The sequence below is a fragment of the Arvicanthis niloticus genome, chromosome 11 (genome assembly GCF_011762505.2).
Source record: "Arvicanthis niloticus isolate mArvNil1 chromosome 11, mArvNil1.pat.X, whole genome shotgun sequence".
Classification (NCBI taxonomy): Eukaryota; Metazoa; Chordata; class Mammalia; order Rodentia; family Muridae; genus Arvicanthis; species Arvicanthis niloticus.
Genome location: NC_047668.1, coordinates 53,543,893 through 53,564,003, shown reverse-complemented (window position 1 = coordinate 53,564,003; position 20,111 = coordinate 53,543,893). Strand labels below are relative to the sequence as shown.

The following is a 20,111-nucleotide window of genomic DNA, read 5'->3' as shown; positions in this document are numbered from 1 at the left end:
CTCTGTTACATACTAGAGATTAGAAATCAGAATCTCTATGGTCTGTTTTTAAGTTTTGGCAACTTTGTATCCTAGGGGCAGGCTGTAGAAAACCTGAAAGCTCAGGCCCTTTGTTCCTGGACGGCAAAGAAAGAGAACCACCTAAACTTCTCAAAGCACGATGTCATTACTGTCCTGGAGCAGCAGGAAAACTGGTGGTTTGGGGAGGTGCACGGTGGAAGAGGATGGTTCCCCAAGTCTTATGTCAAGATCATTCCTGGGAGTGAAGTGACGCGAGGAGAGTAAGCACCTTCATGTTCTTACATGAGCTGTTTGTTTGTGTCCTCACCACCCAAGCCAGAGGATGATTACAGTTGTGAGAAAATTATTTCACATTTATATCTGTTTCAGGTCTCTCATTCTACATCATTTGTGATGTTTTCAAAATACTCAGTTTTTAGATCTTTGTTTTCTTTTTACCACAAGACCAATGAGAATTCTTACTTTTCATTTCACTCAAAGCATATCTCCATTGTTCACTGAAATCTTTCAATATTTAATGGATTCTTTACCAAGGTCTTGCCCTTTCAAATTGGAGCAAATATTCCCTGGAGGCTGGGCCTCCAGGGCTCTTTAAATATGACCTCCCTATTGTTCAGAGCACTTCTCTATAGTTATGAGTTTTTGACCCATATTCCCTATTAAGCCATAAGCCCCATGAAACTATACTCTGTCTTCTTTGATCCATTTTTCCATGTCTACTATAAAATTAACACATGGTAACTGCTGTCGTCTTAAGGAATGAGGACAGGCAGGAATGAGTGAACAGGTGAATGAAATGCAAATACACGAAACTCAAAAATCTAGCTAGACTAAGATCTTGAGTCGGCATGAGTGTCCGGTTGCCAGATGGCTTTAACACAGGCAAGTAAGTTCCACTGTTGCTGTGGGTGACTGTCTCCAGTATTTACTTGGAAGGGGGCCTGAAACAGCGCAGTCCAGTATGAGGATCCCGGTCTTGGAAACGAAGACGCTCATGCCCCAGTTCCTCGTCCTCACCAGCCTGTTCCATCTTCAGACTTCTCTTAGATGAAAAATTAAGCTAAACAAACTGTAAGACCCTTTAGTGCTGCATGGCCACTTACTTGGCCATGCATTACTTCCTCTCCTCCAGGTCCCAATGGCTTCTACCCACTGTTGATTACCCCATAGGGATGATCACACTCAGCATCTGTTCACTCACACTAGGCTCACGGACCCTCACTGTCCTGCAGCCTCCTGCTTCCCCAGCACATCTCCCCATACTTACTGGTATTCAGTTCAGTTGCAGAAGTTAACTTCTAGATTGACCTGGAATTTGGAAGGATGAAGTAGTAAAAGTCACAATATATACCTGATATCTTCACATTACAACATTTATAGCAATTATTTTATTATTCAGATAGTATATTACAAAGAAAGATTAAGCAAACTGTTTACCTATCATGAGGTTTTGGGAAAAGGATTATTTTTATATTTTAAGATGTAGTTAAACTAATTAAATAATAACATTCATATATATACTCTATCTGTAAGCCAAGCCAGTCTTTGAATGTGCTTTAAATGTTTTAAAGGCCATTTTCCCCTACTTTTCTGTTAAATTTCTGCTTCTTTCTTAGAGATGAATCTTGTTACTTAAAAGCCTGAAGTTGAGCTACACATAGGTATGCTTATAAATTCAGCACCTTAGGAAGTTGATGCAGGAGGATTACAAGTTCAAACTAGCATGGGAAACATAGTCCTTGTCTCAACACACCCAAAACAAATCACACACACACACAAAAAAACCAGATCCTGGAGACATTAGCATTAAACAAGGCAGTCCTTTCGTGAGGTTTAGTAAAGGTTTCTTCTGTGCCACTCCAGAATTCAGTCCTGGGGACTCCTCTGAATCCCCTTGGTGTCTAGATTGTAAACATGATAGTTCTTCCAAATTTTTGAAATTAGCATCTTGGATTAACATGGAAATTACTATTTACCTACTATGAGATATTAGAAAAAGAGTTATTTTTATATTTTAAGATGTAATAAACTAACCAAATATAGATATAGATATAGATATAGAATGAATATGATTTATCTGTAAGCCAAGCCAGTCTCCATATGTGCTTTAAAATGTGATGATTTATAATTAGATAGTTCTTAATCTAGGAGAATTTTGTATCTAAGAGTATTACTAGTGTGTGCATGGAAACAGTAGTTTAGTTGAGAGAGCACTTGATGCTGCTAACCCTGTTGTAGTCTAGCTCACCTTTATTGAGCTTCTGTTCTTGTGTGTGTGTGTGTGTGTGTGTGTGTCTTATTTCTTTATTTGATTTGGTAGGCCAGAAGCTTTGTATGCAGCTGTAAATAAGAAACCTACCTCCACAGCCTATCCAGTTGGAGAAGGTAAGTTTCTAGCTGTTTGCTTTAAATGGGAGTTTATTATTATTTGTTTATTTGAACATTTGTTGTTCTTTCTAAGTTTTTTATGTTTTTGAGATTATGGGGAAAAGCCTGCCCCTCTTTACTTCAGAGAATACCTGGCTGAAAACCCTCGGCATATTTAGAGTTGATACTACAGAAATCAGCACAGAGACTGGGATGATGGCTCAGTGGTTAAGAGCACTTACTGATCTTGCAGAAGACCTGAATTCCATTCCTAGAACTCATATTAGACTACTCATATCTGCCTATACCTACAGCTCTGGTGTCCTTTCTGGCCTCTGTAGACACCTCACACAAGTTGTATATGCATCCTGATTCCTTACACACACACACACACACACAGGTGTGATGGTGCATGCCTTTAATCCTAGCACTGACAAAAGATGAGAACGTGCTTCTCACAGAAAAGATAATGAGCCAAGACATGAGAGGAAACAAGGTCACCAGAGAGGCTGGTGCTGTGTCGCCACTGTGGGACAAGTGTGGGGAGATGAGTGGGAGAGCAGGAAGGAGAGCTTGTGGAGACCTCACTAACTGCTATTTACTTAGACCGTGCAGTTACTTTTAGTTGTAGTAAGTCAGCTAGGCAGAGTGACTCTGGGAGTTTGAATGAATGAGTTTCAGAGTATGTTTCTGATCATCTCTACTTATGATAAAAGATCAAATTCTATGTTGACAAATATACATAAAAATAGGGAAAAAACAAAACAAAAAGACTTCAAAAACCCAGTTGCACTTTCTTCAGAGAAGTAGTAACCACAGGAATGAGAATCAAAGAAAATCTAAAACTGGAGAACTATCACATGGGGCCATTTTGTAACAAACACTCATTTAGCATCTGCTTGGAGCCAAGCACTATGCTAGAACTTGATGTTTCCATAACTGTGTATGAAACAAAGAACAAAGAATTTAGCACATTGGGGTGTCTTTAACACCAAAGGTTTAAAAGATTGTTTTGACTCCATTATCATTCCCATTAAGTGTCATTCCATTGTTTTTAGAGATACTATATGTCTGTAATTTAAGATAATTTTTTTGTTACCAAAAAATGGTTGATAATCTCAGCACCAGGGCAGCAGTGAGTTCTAGTCCAGTCAAAGCCGGCTGCATAGAGGAATTCTTATCTCAAACAAAAGTAAAATATTGGCTATTGCTACTCTTGTTGCCACAGAGCCCTCTGTCCCTGCAGCATAAGCAATAATCTTTCACAAAATAAAACCAGTTGAAAAAATTGTGAAGGCCTTGGTAAAATTTGTTAGTCTTCACCTAGACAGTTGTTAACTATTGGCTTCTATTACATTTTCTACTTGAAGACGGTGTCTAAAGTTCTGTAACGTACAAGGTCTTTTACAATAAATGTCTAAGTCTTAGAGATTAACTAACCATCTTTTTAAATCTGTGGTTTTAAAGTCTAAGCCATTTGCTTTTCTTTGTTCCCTACAGAGTACATTGCACTTTATTCATACTCAAGCGTAGAGCCTGGAGATTTGACTTTCATTGAAGGTGAAGAAATACTGGTGACCCAGAAAGATGGAGAGTGGTGGACAGGAAGTATTGGAGAGAGAACTGGAATCTTCCCATCCAACTATGTCAAGCCAAAAGATCAAGAGGTAATGTTCTTTGTATGAAAACAAAAGCATTCCATTGTGACAATCAAGATACATGCTAATACAGAAATCTTTTGGGTTTTGGATGATGCTGCACTCATTAAAAGGAAACTGTTCATAGTCACCCTGACCACACAGGTTTATTTAGGGCCCCAGTTAAAAGACAAGGGGCACAGTATTTCATAGAGCAGAAGCTATAGATAGGACTGAATATGGATCTTAACATTGGCAATAAATCCTGTCAGCTGTTATTTTTGAAGTGACAATTCATGTTTGAGAAAATGTTTACTAAACCCAAGTCTAAATATTTGTCAGTTCTTTAAAGTAAAAATATTTTATAAAGGCATTTAATCATGGAAATATTTTTCCTTGAGACAACTGCATATGGTATATAATAGAAAAGGTACAGGTAGGTATACTTCTGTTTAGTCACATGGGATTAAAAAGAAAAGTACATCCTATAATCTTAGCACTTAGGAGACAGAGGCAGAAAGATTATGAGTTCAAGGTCTTCCTCGGCTATGGTAAGTTCAAGGCTAGCCTGGGCTTCATGAGACCCCATCTCAACTGAAAAACAAGATTTAGAGTTGGGGTTGAAAAGATGGCTCATGTTTAAGAGCCCTTGCTGCTCTTACAGAGGACCCAGGTTCCATTCCCAGCACCCACGTGGTGATTCACAATCACCTCTAACTGGAATTCCAGGGGATCTGACAGCCTCTTCTGCCCTCCATTGGCACCGGTCATGCACTTGATGGCACATGCATGCAGGCAAAACACTCATCCACATAAAATAAAACTAAAGCTTTTCTTAAAATGTTAAGAGTTTCTGTCCAAAGACATTCTCAATGGAAGCTGGCTTTGTTTACAGCGAGTGCCAGATTATAATATAAACATATTAAATGATGCTGCTAAGTCATTGGCATTTTACCCACCATTGTGACTGTCCACACAGTGAAAAGACATTGTTTTCATTCCACAGACTCCTGAGTTCTCTGAGGACTACAGGGACCTGTGAACCCATGGTGGAGTAGAACCAGGCAGTTGGGCTTACACCTCCCTCTACCACTTAGAGGCTAGATGACTTTGAACAGTGGCTTTGCTTGTCAGTGCCTCGGATTCATGCTCTGTAAAATAGGGACAGTCGTAATTACATAACGAGGTTATTATAAAACCAAATAGCTGAGTATCTATAACCATGTAGAACAAACCTGTTCCATATACTCACAAATGTTAGTTTTGACTTCAGACTTTCACTGGAGCTGTATTTACTAATAGAAAAGAAAATCTTCTTAATTCCTCCCTTTTTTATTCAAATTCCTAAAAATAATAAATATAGCCAGTTCAATTTATTCTTCATTATTCTACAGTACTGAGGATTGAACTATCTACAGTTTATCCTTTAAAGTCAAACAGAATCATAGTTGCTACCCATGATATGAATTTCCTTTTAAATTAAAATCAGTCTTTTTATGGAATATATAATAATAAAAAGATAAACATTGCCTCCTATTTAGCAAAATCTACAGATGAGGCAGGGTCCCTTATAGAAAACAAGAAAATTCATATACGCTTCCATACATCCCCAACATACATGTTTCATGAATAGGGTAGCCTGTGAGCTACCAAATTAGACATCTGAGAGGAGGGAGCCTCAACTGAGAACATGCCCCAGTCAGATCAGCCTGTGGCAAGTCTGCTGGCCATTTTCTTGATTAATGATTATTGGGAGGGCAGCCCATTGTGGGAGGTGTCACCCCTGGGCCTAGGGGTCCTGGTATAGGAAAGCAGGTTGAGAAAGCCAAGAGAAACGAGCCAATAAGCAGTACCCTCATAGCCTCTCCGAGTGCCTGCCCTGCTTGAATTTCTGCCCTAACTTCCCTCAGTGATAGGCTCTTATCTAGAAGTGTAAGAAGAAACAAACCCTTTCTTCCCCAAGTTGCTTTGGTCATGGTGTTGCTTCACAGCACAGAAACCAAACTAAGATACTCCAGATGACCATGTTTGACATCAGGAAAGCTTCAAACCATGAGCTCTTTCTGCTCTGTAAGTGCATGCCAACTTCAGCTATTTGCATATAAAGTATTGTATTAGCAGATCTGATCTCTTTGGCACCTGGATTCTTCAGTTATTTGATTACTACAAAGTTCATTATCATTTTGGTCTTCATTTAAAGAAACAAGAATTCCAAGCATGAGAAATCTTTAATTCCTAATAAACCTGGACTGTCATTTCTGGTTTGCTGAAAATGACTGAAAAAAAAAAACCTATTTTTTTTTTCCTTATAGAATTTTGGGAATGCTAACAAATCTGGAGTATCAAACAAAAAACCCGGTATGTATCACAGTAACCTTGAAATGTGATGAGCGTTTGCTCTGGTAATCTTGGATTTACAGTTCTGTTTTCTTCTTTTCAGAGATCGCTCAAGTAACTTCAGCATACGCTGCTTCAGGGACTGAGCAGCTCAGCCTTGCACCGGGGCAGTTAATACTAATCTTAAAGAAAAACACAAGTGGGTGGTGGCAAGGAGAGCTACAGGTACTGTTCTTTTCCAGCTAAAGATTCAGGCTCATAAAAAAGACAAAGAGTCAGGAAATAAAAAGCCACCCCCAGTCCTAATCATATTTGAAGGTAATCAGTCAACATTTAAATGTATTGTGTTTCCTTCAGTCCTTTGCTGCTTTTATCATAGTCTTACTGATCCATAAGCATTTTCCAGTTTATCACTTACTAGGCCATAGGTCCTTTTCTTAAAGGAAAAAGAGAATAATGTCATCTCTGCCTGGACTACCCAGCTTGCTGTACCCCTCCAAAGAAAACAAAACAGGCCATATGCTGAGAAAATACTCCCCATTGTACTGCCACCGCCTCACCCCTGTGGTCTCAGGCTTTGGAAACAGTAGCTCAAAGGAAATAGTACAGACTTAAATCTTTTTCCTGAAGGTGTTAACAGATAGTTGCCATGTGTATTTTTATAGAGAAAAAGCTTTCTTCTCTAGTATCTAATATTTCCTTCCTAGCTTAAATACACTTTAGGGTTAAAAGGTGATAAGAGAAATAGTAGCTGTGTTTTTATGTAAGTTTGCATGAGGTGGAAATGCATTTAGTTATGACATTATGGTCTTAGAAATCCTAAAGGACAGAGCTGTACAGATTGAGTATGTTCTTGACTAAGCCCCTCAGTTTCCACCTTCTGATTTGCTTTGAACTAATGCCATGGGAAACATGACCCACCCTCCAGAAATGCTTTAGGACTTCCTGAGGACTGACAAGGCTCCAGGGTATCCTTTCATTGAGACATACCCTTAAGAGTAGATTTGAGCTTGCAAGGAGTTCCCTCTCCAGTAGCATTACCTCTTCCTGGCAAGAATTTATGACAACACAGTTACTGCCACCCAGAGGACCTGTGGGAGCCCTGGTGTCCGGAGTTGTTAGTGGGGCTTTTGTAAATGGATGTGGTTGACTGTTCATATGACACATTGCTAGATTTGGCATTGGTTTAGATTGCCTAAACCTTGCAGGTATACTGAGATCCTTGCCAGTGATGCTATACCAAGGATTTAGATTCCATCCAAGGAGCCAAGGGCAAAGGCCAGTATATGTTGTCATTGGAAAGCCTAAGTCTTTAGGTTTTAAGTTGTAATTTGATGGTTATTTTTAATTGTTTCCCTTGCTAACTTTATAGGCCAGAGGGAAGAAACGACAGAAGGGATGGTTTCCTGCCAGCCACGTAAAGCTGCTGGGTCCAAGCAGTGAGAGAAGCACGCCTGCTTTCCACACTGGTATGAAAGTGGCTTACTTGTCCTTTGTCTTAGAAGACTGTGTTAAAGCACAGGATGTCTTAGATTAACTGGCCCTTTGGAAGGCCTGGAAAGCTTGCCTTCTGTTCCTCTGCTTCAGAGCGGCGTACCACTTGGAAGGTCTTCCGCAAAGTTCTGTTACCCATTGAAATGTGAAATTGCTGCTTTGCCATATTAAAGTGAAGTGATTCTCTCAGATTTTTATCTAGAGTTGCTTAGGTTTGCGGGGGTGTTTTGTTTTGTAAGACAGACTGGGAAAGAAGATTGGGGGAGAGAGCATGTAAAGAGAAACTTTAGGTTAATTTTAGAATTTAATAATAATTTAAGTTCCAGGTCAGAGTTAATCCTTGTAGGAATACTTAATTTATTATTTTGCTGTTTTTTTGATAGTATGTCAAGTGATCGCTATGTATGACTATATAGCAAATAACGAAGATGAGCTCAACTTCTCCAAAGGACAGCTTATTAATGTCATAAACAAGGATGATCCTGACTGGTGGCAAGGAGAAATCAATGGGGTGACTGGTCTCTTTCCTTCAAACTATGTTAAGATGACAACAGACTCAGATCCAAGTCAACAGTGTGAGTAACATCAAATTACTTATCTCATCTGATATGAAACTTTTAATGTGCTATATTTCTTGCATTTCTACTCTGGGTCAGATCTTAAACTCATTACTCACAGTAGATGCAAGTAATAGTTCAAATAAGAAAAACCAAAAGAAGAGTTTACAAGCTCAAAAGTACTGCTTTATCATGAATGTTTTCTGCTAGCTTCAGACGTTAGTGTTAGTTTTTATCTTTATAAAAACGTATGATTTCTTGTGTGGGTTCTTTGGTGTGATGGCATCTAAACTGCAGCTTCCCTTCATCACCAGCCCCGCTTTATACTACCCAGCGTTCTCTATCAGCTAAGGAAAAGTAGCCGGGACTGTGATTTCCCTGTACTGTAGCGTATCCTTTTAGTGTATACAGGCCATTAGTTTGGAATCTCATTTATTTTCTCTGTGTTGACATATCATCCAGTTTGGGAAACTTAAATAACCCATTTTAAATGTTTACAAAACTCCCACTAGGTGATTCCTTAGAGACTATCTCATGCCACAAAAACATTTGTGAATCAAAGATCAGTTTCACAGTTGCACCTGATACATACAAAAAGAGGGAGAGGGAGAGAAAGGAAGACATTACTCTAGAGTAATCTTGAGGTAGAGAAATCTACCTCAAGTTTAAAAGGCTCCTAGAAAAGGAACCTAACCAGGGGGACAGCTTTTTAAAAAGATGTATTGATCTTATGTAGCCCAGGGTGGCCTCACACTGGTTGTAGGCCTAAGAATGACCTTGAGTTCCTAATCCTCCTGGTTCCAGTTTCTGGTTCTGAACACCTAGATTATAGACCTGCATTACCATGCTCAAGTAAAATTCTCTATGTGTGTCTCTCTGTCTCCCTCTCCTTCCTCCTCTTCTTCCTCCTCCTCTTCCTCCTTCTCTTCCTCCCCCTCTTCTTCCTCTTCTTCCTCTTCCTCCTCTTCCTCTCCTCTTCCCTCTAGTAGTAGTAGCAATATTGGGTGGTACTAGAGGTTGATGGAAACTAGGACCTCATGCATGCTAGGCAGTTACTCTACAACTAAGCCATGTTCCCAGTTTCTAGTTCTTAAGAGAAGCAGAATTTGAAGGTTTTGGTACACAAATTATACAGAAAGCATGACTTAGTTAGCCAAGGAGACATGTCAAATGAACCTTTGGCAGGTCAGGCATGGTATACCCCTGGAGTCCCAGCATTCATGGGCATCATAAGCTGGAGCCCAGTTTAAAGCTAGCCATTGTAGTTAGTGGCTGCTGTGCTTAGTATGACTATATAGTTTCATGCCCTCACTGAAATAGTACAAGATTATAGTATTTACACAAATAAGAGAACAGAGTCTTTCATTTATTATTGTTCTATGCCATTTTAAAGAAATGAAGTTTCATTTGCTTCAATCAAGACATTTATTCATTTCATAAATAATCTTTAAGTGTCCACCACATACTTACAGGCATTAGAGTCCAAATATTCAGAGGCATGTCCTGCTCTAAAGTAGCTCTAGACTTCAGTTGGAAATAGTAAATATTTATACAGAGGGAAAGATCCCTAAATCTATGTGGGAAAGAAGTCACACTTTTGCAGAAGGCTTCTTAGTACATTTCACTGAGACCAAGAGGAGGCATTACAGTGTGCTAGAAAGGTAAATGGGTATGAAAGGCAGTATTAGTTATTTTCTTGATCATGTTGCCTAGTTAGAGATGAGGAAATAGAACAGTCAAGAACTGGCTCAGACTCGAGTAGTTTCAAGGTGTTCTCTGTTAGAGTTATTCTCTATAGCTCATACCTTGGTGTGGGCTGAGGTATATTGGGTTTAATGGTTTGAGTATATCTAAGAATAATAGTACTTTCCTAAATGAATGGCAGAGGTTCATCACCCATCCTATAATAAAAGAACTCTCAGGACAGTTTCCAAAGAGATCCTCCGAAAGCTTGTTTTTCATGAAATGACTGCTTAAATCACCTGGGGGGTGGGGGAGGTGGGAATCACCCAGGAGACAGCAGAGTACCTGTTATGTTTGCTCAAAATAGCTATTCTGAGCAACTAGAGAGCCATAATTGCTTTTCAGCAATGACCAGAGTTCATTGTATCAGGAGCTATGAAATTCACTAAACCTAAGTTTACATAGGCCTACATCTTCCGTGGGTATGCTCTAGGGTATGCTCTAGAAAATGCTTTATGCTTATAGTCAGGAATTCATTTGAGAACATATTTTGCTACTCAGATATTGAGAAATGAATCATTTACTAATAATAGTCTTTCTTTAAGGCATTAGTCCTGGTTAAATCATAGATTATTATTTGTATTTCTCCAGGCCTTATAAACACTATTTTCATTTTAATATACAGTTGGGACTTTCAAGGTTGAGAATTTTGGTGGTTCAAATGTATTCAGCTGATGTTGCATGTGACTGTTAGTCACATTTTTTTCTCACCCACCTAATTTACATTATGTTCATTTTATTCCTCATTTTTCTTTTTTTAGGACCCAGTGTTATCTTCCAGTTGTGAAAGCACCCCAGAGACCCACTATCCAAGTTTGACTCTAGCGTGGAGGCAGGGCAGGCAGCCCTGATCAAATATCTCCTACACAATTCCTTTACTTCGTTTGAATGTTAGAGCCACTTGGGATTATTTCTATGTGTTTCTAATTTACAGTTAAAATTTACTTGTAACAACTTCAAGGATAGTGGGTCTTTGTGTGGCTTTCCCTGCTGCTCTCTCTGGCATCCTTTAGCATTTCTCTTCTTTTTTTTTTAATTTGGCACTTGTAGGTCATTAGCATGCACACTCAGTTTGCCCGTAGTGGTGGGAGGACAAACACACAAAGACCCACTATTTGCACAAACTGTTCTCTCTGGTTTGGAATGGTCTGCCATGCTTTCCAATGCTCTTACACATTGTATATTCATTACAGAATTCAGATGATGTTTGCTTATGTTCTGCTACTATATTTGATCTAATCCTAATCACTAAGGTCCATAATTGGCTCCGTCTGTGATTTGCCCTCAAATAAGCACTGTCTGTTACTTTCTAATATGCCACTATGAGTACCAGTAGTTAGGTTTGTTTGAAGGCCAAGAACTGGAAATAGCCTTTTCTATATTTTCTCTGTAATCTGAGCAGGAGCAATAACATTGGGGGACCCTGCCTTGTCTCACAGAAGAGGAAAGCAGTGTGCTCTGACCAGCGAATGTAGAGTAGTAAATGTTTAGTCTGTTTCAGCTGCCCAAGAATGAGTGCAGGCCCAGGGCAGCTTCTTTATGGTCTTAGGTGCTCTGGATTGCAGAGCTCCTAAGCTGCTCTAGGCCCCAGCACACAGTGCTTTATCGATGACATAAACATAGAATGTTTTCAGGAATGGAAAATGTCCCTCGCTGACTGTGAGGTGAGAAACCATCCCTACCTTAGAGCACTTATATCGACAATATATTCTAAAGTAGAATTTATATTATCTCTGTAGTCAGGTGACTACTTACCCTAGTATACAAAGTAACACTTGTTGGCATTCATAATGCACTTAGTAAAATCCATAAGGAAACCTTAAAGAGTTTGTAGCAAACCTGAAGCAGACATGTAGGCTTTCACTGAGGACCCATAGTGCAGGGAGAGCACATGAGAGCTGGCACTCCCCAGTGCCATGAGACTTAGAGACGCGAATATTGATGTTACTGTCTACACCTTCCTGGTTAATATTTGTCTCACACATTGGCTACTTTGGCATAGAATTTTACTTTTTCCTTTGAGTGGAAAGCACCCTAAACATAATAGACATTATTATAAACTAATATGTGTGATAGCACTTAGCTTATATGAGTTTTAATACAGTATTAAACTATATTTGAAAATCAATAAGCAGTTTATGCAATTTAAAATGTTTACAAATTGCCGTGCAATCTACTGTTTGTGAAATGTCAGATAAGTGTATATACAATCAGAGTCTTATTCCTCACAGAGTTCTTTGAGAAAGCAAAACATGCTTTTATACCTCTCACTTTAATTTAAAGGCATATTTTGTGCAATATTTATGTTAATGTGCCTATATATAATGAATGAATTATACAGTCGTGCATTGCCTAAATCATGACTTGAGGAAAAAAACCAACAGTTTAGTTACAACTTTATAAAACCCAAATATCGGTACTGGAAACGTTCACATCTTATTGAGGTATTAGGAGATGTGTGTGTGCTCCCTGGGGTGGGGATTTCTGTTAGAGTCCTTAGACCACCTCCACTTTAGCACTTGCCATCATGACAGTATTTTATATAACATTCATAGGAAAGCAATAATTTCAAATTGCAGATGGATAAGAGAATTGCCTGTAATCACTAAGAGATGGTGCAAAGACTAATTCCAAACTGACTTTTCCACAGTATATAGATTACCTGATCTTTTATTTTGTCTCATCAACATTCTGCCTTTACATCCTTAAATTCTATGTGTGGACAGCTGCTTTACATACTGAGGTCAGAAATCCAGCACCACTAATTAATTGCATTGTCTCATAAAGTACCTTTTGTCTTTATAATCTTTATTTGGGGCTTCTCTGTTATACATATAAATTATTCCAAAAGTATTTTTATAGATCAAATCCCTTTACTTCGCCATCATGAAAAGTAGATTACTAGCCAAATGTGGTGGTGCACGCCTTTAATCCCAGTACTTGGGAGGCAGAGACAGGCAGATCTCTCTGAGTTTGAGGCCAGCCTGGTCTACAGTGTGAGTCTAGGATAGCAGAAAAACCCTATCTCAAAACAACAACAGAAGTAGATTATTGGAACTGGCATTCAGGTTGAGCTCAGTATCTACACAATCAATCTGAAAATATGTCCAACAGCTACCTGTGGAGTAAGTCACACACTGGCCAACAATCAAAGTAAATGTCAGGATAGCAGGAAACTCACTGTGTTAACTGAATACTACTCTGGGTAGGTATTTTGTCATATATCTGATAGAAAGCTGTAAGAAAGGAAATTGAGTGACATGTAATCATTTAAATTGTTCTTATAAGTGCATGCAATCTGTTGCAATACTTCATCCAGCCATGTATTTGCTCTCTTCCTGATTTAAAATAAGGCAGCTTTCTGATGCTTAGAAGGAGTTTATTAAACACATAATTTAAAAATTAGAACACAGTGGATCACCTTGAGCATGTAGGAAACAGCAGTTTAAGAGCACACTGTGTGCGGGCATTTCTAAAGCATGTGTTTGAAAGTGGTGGGTGTCCCAGCAGCGAGGAAGAGGCTACAGCCAAAGGTCTTACTTTAGAAAATTCAAAACCAAAAGTTAACCTTACTGGTTACATAGTTTCTCTGGTTCTTTGAGTCATTTTAAAATAATGCAATACTTAAAACAGTAACTGTTTTAAAATATAATCTGATACTAGTGTTCAAAAGAAAGAAATCAGGGCGGGGAGGAAAGGCAGAGAAAGAAATGCCAAGTCCAGTCCAAAGCTTTATTTGGCAAGTTTTCTTAGAATGAAATTTACCAAGTTCTGAGTTCTGTAAATAAGTAACAGAATACTGAGGAGCCTGTGCCTGGATGGCATTATTAGATGCTGCTGTCATGCTACTGTAATGTAATAAACTATTACATTGTTGCAAAGTGATGTATTGGCCTTACATTTTTATTTTGTGTGTCTTGAAAACTATAGTATTAAAGGTATTGAGAGTTTGCAAATGCTGGGCACGCTTGGCATGAAATAATTGTTTTTATTTTTACATAATTGTACTATAACTATGCAAGTGTGTTTATTAAAAGAACACAAACTCCATTACTTGTATTGTGTATTTCTTTTGAAGCATTCTTTTAAAACTTATTTTAATTATTTAGATAATAAGTGTGATTAAATGTCTTTGGGACTTTGCTTTCTCTTAATGTAATCTCAGGGAAGAGACCAATAGTCAAGATTTATATAATTTGAGATAATTATACATATCTCAAAAGCAAAAGAGATTTTTATTTTGCTATTGCTGTGCTGTTGCAAAGAGAAGATAACTATAATCAAAGATAATAGCAATATTTTATTTGCAGGTTTTTTTCAGAATTTTTTTAAATACTGAAAGAAACTTAGAAGACATTTCAGTACAAAATAATAGGCTAATAGAAGAACCTGCAGCAGTCCTTCATATATGGGACCTCAGAGTTGAACCTTTACATTTGATAATCAAGTCAGTGTTTTTATAAGTTGTCAAAAATAAAAATACAGATCCAAATGTAACCTAGCGTAAACACAATCTTTCCCAGATCCTTTCTCTGCAAAATAATCCAGCTAATGTGTGTTGAGGATTTGTTTGTGTGCGAGGCCAGGCTCTGGTAGTATTTAGCTACCTAAATGAGAGTGAGGACATCCCAGCATGGCATTGCCCTGGAATGGGGACAGAAGCACATCATTAAGTCCAAGCACTGTGGCAGATTTGTTTTTCCTGTGCATCAAGGAGAGCAGAGGAGGAGTACCTAGTTTCATCCTAGATTGGTGAGGTAGAGAAGACTTGCTGGATGTGGGCAGCAGCTGACAGACCATGAGATTAAGTAGGAGGAAGCCTGGCTCAGTGCAGACAAGGGAGTGTTCTACACACACTAAAGTGCTGGGGTGGGCAGGAGCCATGCTAGGAAGCAGTCAGTATTGTGAGGGTGGAACTGTGAAGCCACAGGAAAGCAGAGGCTCAGACATAGTGGGGGCAACAATTCTCTAGCGTGGCTATGTCGGAATGACCTGAAAACTCTAAAATAAAGAGTCCTAGTCGGCATGGTCTGAAGTTTAGCCTGAGCATGGGGGTGTTTTCCAAGTTTCCCGGATGATTCTGGTCTGGTTTGCATCAGAGGTAAAGAGAACGTGTCCAAGCTCTGAGGAGGGAAATTTGGTATACCTTAGGCACTGATGCAGTGGGAGGGAAGGTAAAAGGGTCGGATTCCCAAATCGTATCTAGAATGGCAGAGTGGGATAATAGAGTACCTGTGCCATGTATGGAGCCAGAGGTGGGAGGAGAAGGTGAGTTTGTTTTTGTTTTGTTTTGACTACAAAGAACCCATGGGCTATCCAGATACAGTTGCCTAGCTGTTTAGAAAGATATAATCCAGATGCAGAACATCGAATACCCAGCAGCTGGAAATGGCACCACTGTGCATACAGGTGGCTTTGGGCTAGTTGAGGCTTCTCAGGGAAAGGATCAGACCTGTGAGATCAGCTGGGGTTGAGAAGTAGGAGGACCCAGGATAACAGGCAGCAGGATTTGTGAGAGTGGAGATTGCTGTGGAGCCTCCATTTAGAAAACAAGCAGATCCTGCCTGCGTCAACAAGAAGACTCCTTAGATACGCTTCTAAAATCCATGAACAAAATAACTTTTTCATTTTTACAGATGGGAACATTAAAAAAGGCTAAAGTCCCAGTAAGGGACAAGTTGGCTTAGTGAGCTGGCTTCTGAGTTCCTGCATTGACCCTCACATACTCGTATATACTAAAGATACTGCCATCTTTATAATCATGAGGTCTGGCAGTGCACATTGCTCATGCCAGTAAAAAGAGGAGAAACACACAGAAAAGAGGCCAGGAGGAAATATAACAGCAAGAGCCTGTGGTGGTAGCATCCAGAAGATTGCCCATAATGTCCTGAGACCCCTTTAAAATGTACAACTCAGTGGTTTTAGTGTATTACAGTCACGCAGCCATTGCTGTAATCAATTACAAAATCTTTTCATCACCTCAAAAGAACTTGAAATGATCACTCTCTTATCTCCTTGTAACCACATACATACACACAGCATACAACACCACAGTCCTTAGCCCTGTGAAACTACTAACACACTTTATGTCTCCATGTGTTTGCCTGTTCTGGACATTCCTCCTCTGTGTTATAAGATGTGGGGTGGGGGAGGGGGTTGTGATTGGCTTATTTCTCGTAACATCTATGTTGTAGGACGTATCAATGCATTATTCCATTTTATGGCCAGGTTAAAATTCTATTGTTTGGCTATGCCATGTTTTGGGTTCCTTTGGAAAACACCAAAACACATGGTTTCCAGATCTCATAGTATGTTCTTTTGTAACTCCCACACTGTTCTAAAGTGACAGCACCGTGCATTGATCCAGATAGCAGTGAAGGAGTCCCTGTTGCTTCAGTCTGTTCAGCATTTGCTGTTGTGGCCTCTAGCCAAGCTAGTGCATGTGCTGGTGTCTTGTTTTAATATACATTTCCCTGAAGATGGGTGGTGTACAGAATCCTTTTTTTAAGGAGGAATCTTGCTAAGTAACCCTGGCTGGCCTTGAATTCAGAGATTCACTTGCCTCTGTTTCCCCACTGCCAGGATGAAAGGTGAGCATCCCCCCAGCAATTGTCATGCATTCACCTGCCACCTGTACATCTTCTCTGGTGAGGTGTTAAGGTCTATGGCCTGTTCTTTAAGTCAGATGTTTTCATTTATTGTTGAGTTAGTTGTGAATGTTTGGTAACAATCCCATGTCAGATGTAGGGTTTGTAACTATTTTCTCACAGTCTGTGGCTTGTCTTTTTTTTCTCTTGACCCTGTCTTTCTTAAGACAAAAATTGAAATTTTAGTGAAGTCCAGCTTGTGAATTTCTTTGTAGACTATGCCTTTGTGTCATATTATAAGTTATCACTTAGCCTAAAGCCACATAGAGTTTTTCCTCTTCCGTGAGCTGTACATTTTGTGGCTCACACTTGGAACTTGAGTGTGGTGCGTTTTCAGTTCATTTTAATGAGGAATAAGCCTAGCTAGAGCAGCAGTTCGAAACCTGTGGGTCCCAACCCCTTTGTGTGCTGAATGACCCTTCCCCAGGGGATGCCTATCAGTTGTCCACATATCAGACATTTACATTAAGATCGTAACAGTAGCAAAGTTACAGTTATGGTTGGGAGTCACCACAGCATGCGGGGCTGTATTGAAGGGGTACAGCATTAGGAGGGCTGAGAGCCACTGGGCCAGAGGCTGACGTGTAGCTTCATACATCCCAGAGCCGTCTATTGAGGTGATTTTCTGTTATTGCCTGTGCTCCTGCATCAGAGATGGGTTGGATGTTATCTGATTCAATTTCTGTGTTTCTTTGGGTCTCATTGGTCAGTCTATTTGTCTGGCCTCTTGCTCAGGCCACATTGTCTTGGTTCCTGAAGTCCAGTGCTGAGTCTTTTTTCCTTTTTTCATACTGTGGTAGCTATTCTGGGTCTTTGGCCTCTCCGTGTAAACTTCAGAATTAATTCTGAATTGTTTTTCTTTGTCTTAAATGTGAACAAGAAATTATGAGATGTTATTACAAGAGAGACCTCACCTCACACTGTTGTCAAAAGGCAACGGTCACTGAGGGTCTCAAAGCAAGTGAAGAAGCAGAATGGCCCTGGGAGGCCACACCTTGTCTGTTACTGAGGATGAAAGACACCTTGCACATTTGGCATTAGGAAGTACTAGCTCACTGCACAACACATAGTAAGTCTAGAAATAATAGCTAGCACAGTATGAACATTTCTGTGCAGCACACAATGAACCAGCATTTGGGGTTGACAGATTGGAGCTCCAGTCCATCCTGACCCTGGAATTCATGTTCCTAGCCACCCCATCTTCTTTTCCTTAACCAGAACCTGCTTTTCCTACAAACCAGAAAAGTAGAACCATCACCAGTGAGGTGAGGTGAAGTGATAGAAGTCAACTTTAGGTGAATCCAGGCTGGCCACGTTACATTCAGAGCCCTGGAAGAGCCTGCTCCTGGATCTGAGTGTCACCATCCAGCAACCACCGTGAAAACAGTCAGGAGATGCTACATAATAACTGTGTCCTGAACTCACAGTGCAGGGTGCGCTCCAGTTATGGAATCATGGACACTGGAAATATGAACTGTATGAATATTCCAGGGGGGAGATGAGAGGCGTTTGGGCAATTCAGTGACACGGAGGAAGAAGAGATTTATGAAGTCCCTCTGCCCCCAGACAGCACTGTTTGAATGAGTCCTGAGGCAAAGTGCTGCAGCAAGTCTCTGTAAGGTTCTAATTGTGTGACGGGTAGAGGGTGTATAAAGGACTAATTATGTCACTAAGACACAAAAAGTTAAAGAAAGGGTCATGTTGGTTTTGTTTGCAGTACCTGGGGGTGTTCGACATTCTGGATATTTATTCTAATTCATTCTTTCTCTAGAAATCAGCTTGGGGTCAAACAAAATCAGGTGTGTAGTCTATACCTGGCATCCAGTGAGTGTGACATGGTCCCCACTGCTTGTTGCCTTTCCTTCCCTTTGCCCTCCACACATTCTCACATACACACGTGTACACATACATGTTAACATGTATTCACATACCACACATATATGCACACAAAGAAAAGGAGTTCTCTGTTGCTCTTTATGATCTATGCACGCAGAGATTTCTTATGATCTTTCACTGCAGATTAGAAAATAAAAATAAATCCAATAGAAGTATCAACAGGGTTGCTTTGGGGGACATTCTAGAATACTACTATTATGTGGTAGCTTTCTAATGTTCTAAAATATTTCAGTACAATTGCATTTAAGTAAGCAACCTGAGGTTTGATGTTCAGTTTGGTAGATATTAGAAAGATACCGGAGCCCAAGTTGATGAAGCACACGGCACATGAATGTAAACCCAGCGCTTGGGAGGTAAGGCAGAATGATCAGAGTTCAAGGTCAGCCTGAACAGTACAATTAACCTATGTCTAAAAAAAGAAGAAGAAGAAAACTTTTAAATCTTTTTTCAAAGATTTGGGGTATACAGGTCAACAGCAGAGCAGTTGCCTGGCATGCATAAAGATGCAGGTTTGATCCCCGGCCAATACCAGCAAACCAATAAAAATTTGTTAAAGAATTCATTTAAAATTTTAGACACAGATATTTCCCCATCACTTTATGCTAGAAGTATACTATTTGATATATTGTTTGTCCTTAATAAAATATTTACCAAGTAGATTTAAAAACTATATTGTTTTATAAAATGGTTTTCTAGAGCCCTATTAGACTTGGCTATGCATTAAGGCAACCTGCAGAGAGTCGCACAGTTTAGTCTTCTGCATTTACTGCTGCGGGCTGTCTCTTCACAGAGCTTCCACACAGTGCAGCCAACAGCCAGTATGTGATACTCAGGGCATCTAGCAGGGCAAAGCACAGAGAACCACATTGTTCTGTGGTCTTGCTCTCCACGGAATGAGCACGGCCTTTCTGGTACTTATGACCTAATCTGAGCAAACAGCCAGCACAGACTGCCCTTTGTCCTCCGACTTTTGGGGTCTTCCCAGATCGTTCTATCTCCCTCCTACACATCTCTCTTTCCATTCTTGTTTGCCCAGGGATTTACAACAGTGGCTCACAGCCATTGAAATGGGTCACTTTTCATTAACTATGATCCATAATTTGTTTCCACAGTGAATGATTTGTAGTTCAGTTCACTCCAATTATCTGCCTGGGAACTTTGATCTGACATTTCATCTCTGCCCATCAGTACTTAGAAAGAATTTTTTTATCACTTTTTTGTGAGCAATACTATAGGTGAGGGTCCATCTCATCATAGTTTATCAATCTTTGAAGAAAATCTACAAGGGTGCCAGGCATTGTGGATATAGCAGATTATAAGACATAAAAAAAAAAAAAAAAAATACAGCCCTCTGCCAGGGGAGGGTGGAAAATGAACAAATGAGACTCGCCAAGTATGCTGCATCTCAGGAA

At 39.7% G+C, this 20,111-nt stretch overlaps 1 protein-coding gene across 5 annotated transcripts in view; it reads left to right on the top strand.

Moving 5' to 3' along the window:
- The window catches only part of Itsn2 (intersectin 2), a 102,846-nt gene that overhangs the window by 59,067 nt on the left and 23,668 nt on the right, over positions 1-20,111 (top strand). For 4 of the 5 annotated variants that reach the window (XR_013113218.1, XM_076942144.1, XM_076942145.1 and 1 more), the window contains 7 exons: positions 76-281; positions 2,342-2,406; positions 3,889-4,055; positions 6,338-6,383; positions 6,466-6,587; positions 7,735-7,831; positions 8,240-8,431. Coding sequence is in view for 4 of the 5 variants with exons in the window: in XM_076942144.1 (XP_076798259.1) it covers positions 76-281; positions 2,342-2,406; positions 3,889-4,055; positions 6,338-6,383; positions 6,466-6,587; positions 7,735-7,831; positions 8,240-8,431 (895 nt within the window). In the remaining variant the exon portion in view is untranslated. Of the gene's footprint in view, positions 1-75; positions 282-2,341; positions 2,407-3,888; positions 4,056-6,337; positions 6,384-6,465; positions 6,588-7,734; positions 7,832-8,239; positions 8,432-10,917; positions 14,207-20,111 lie in introns of those variants that run through there. The other variant, XM_076942146.1, reaches the window with a different exon arrangement.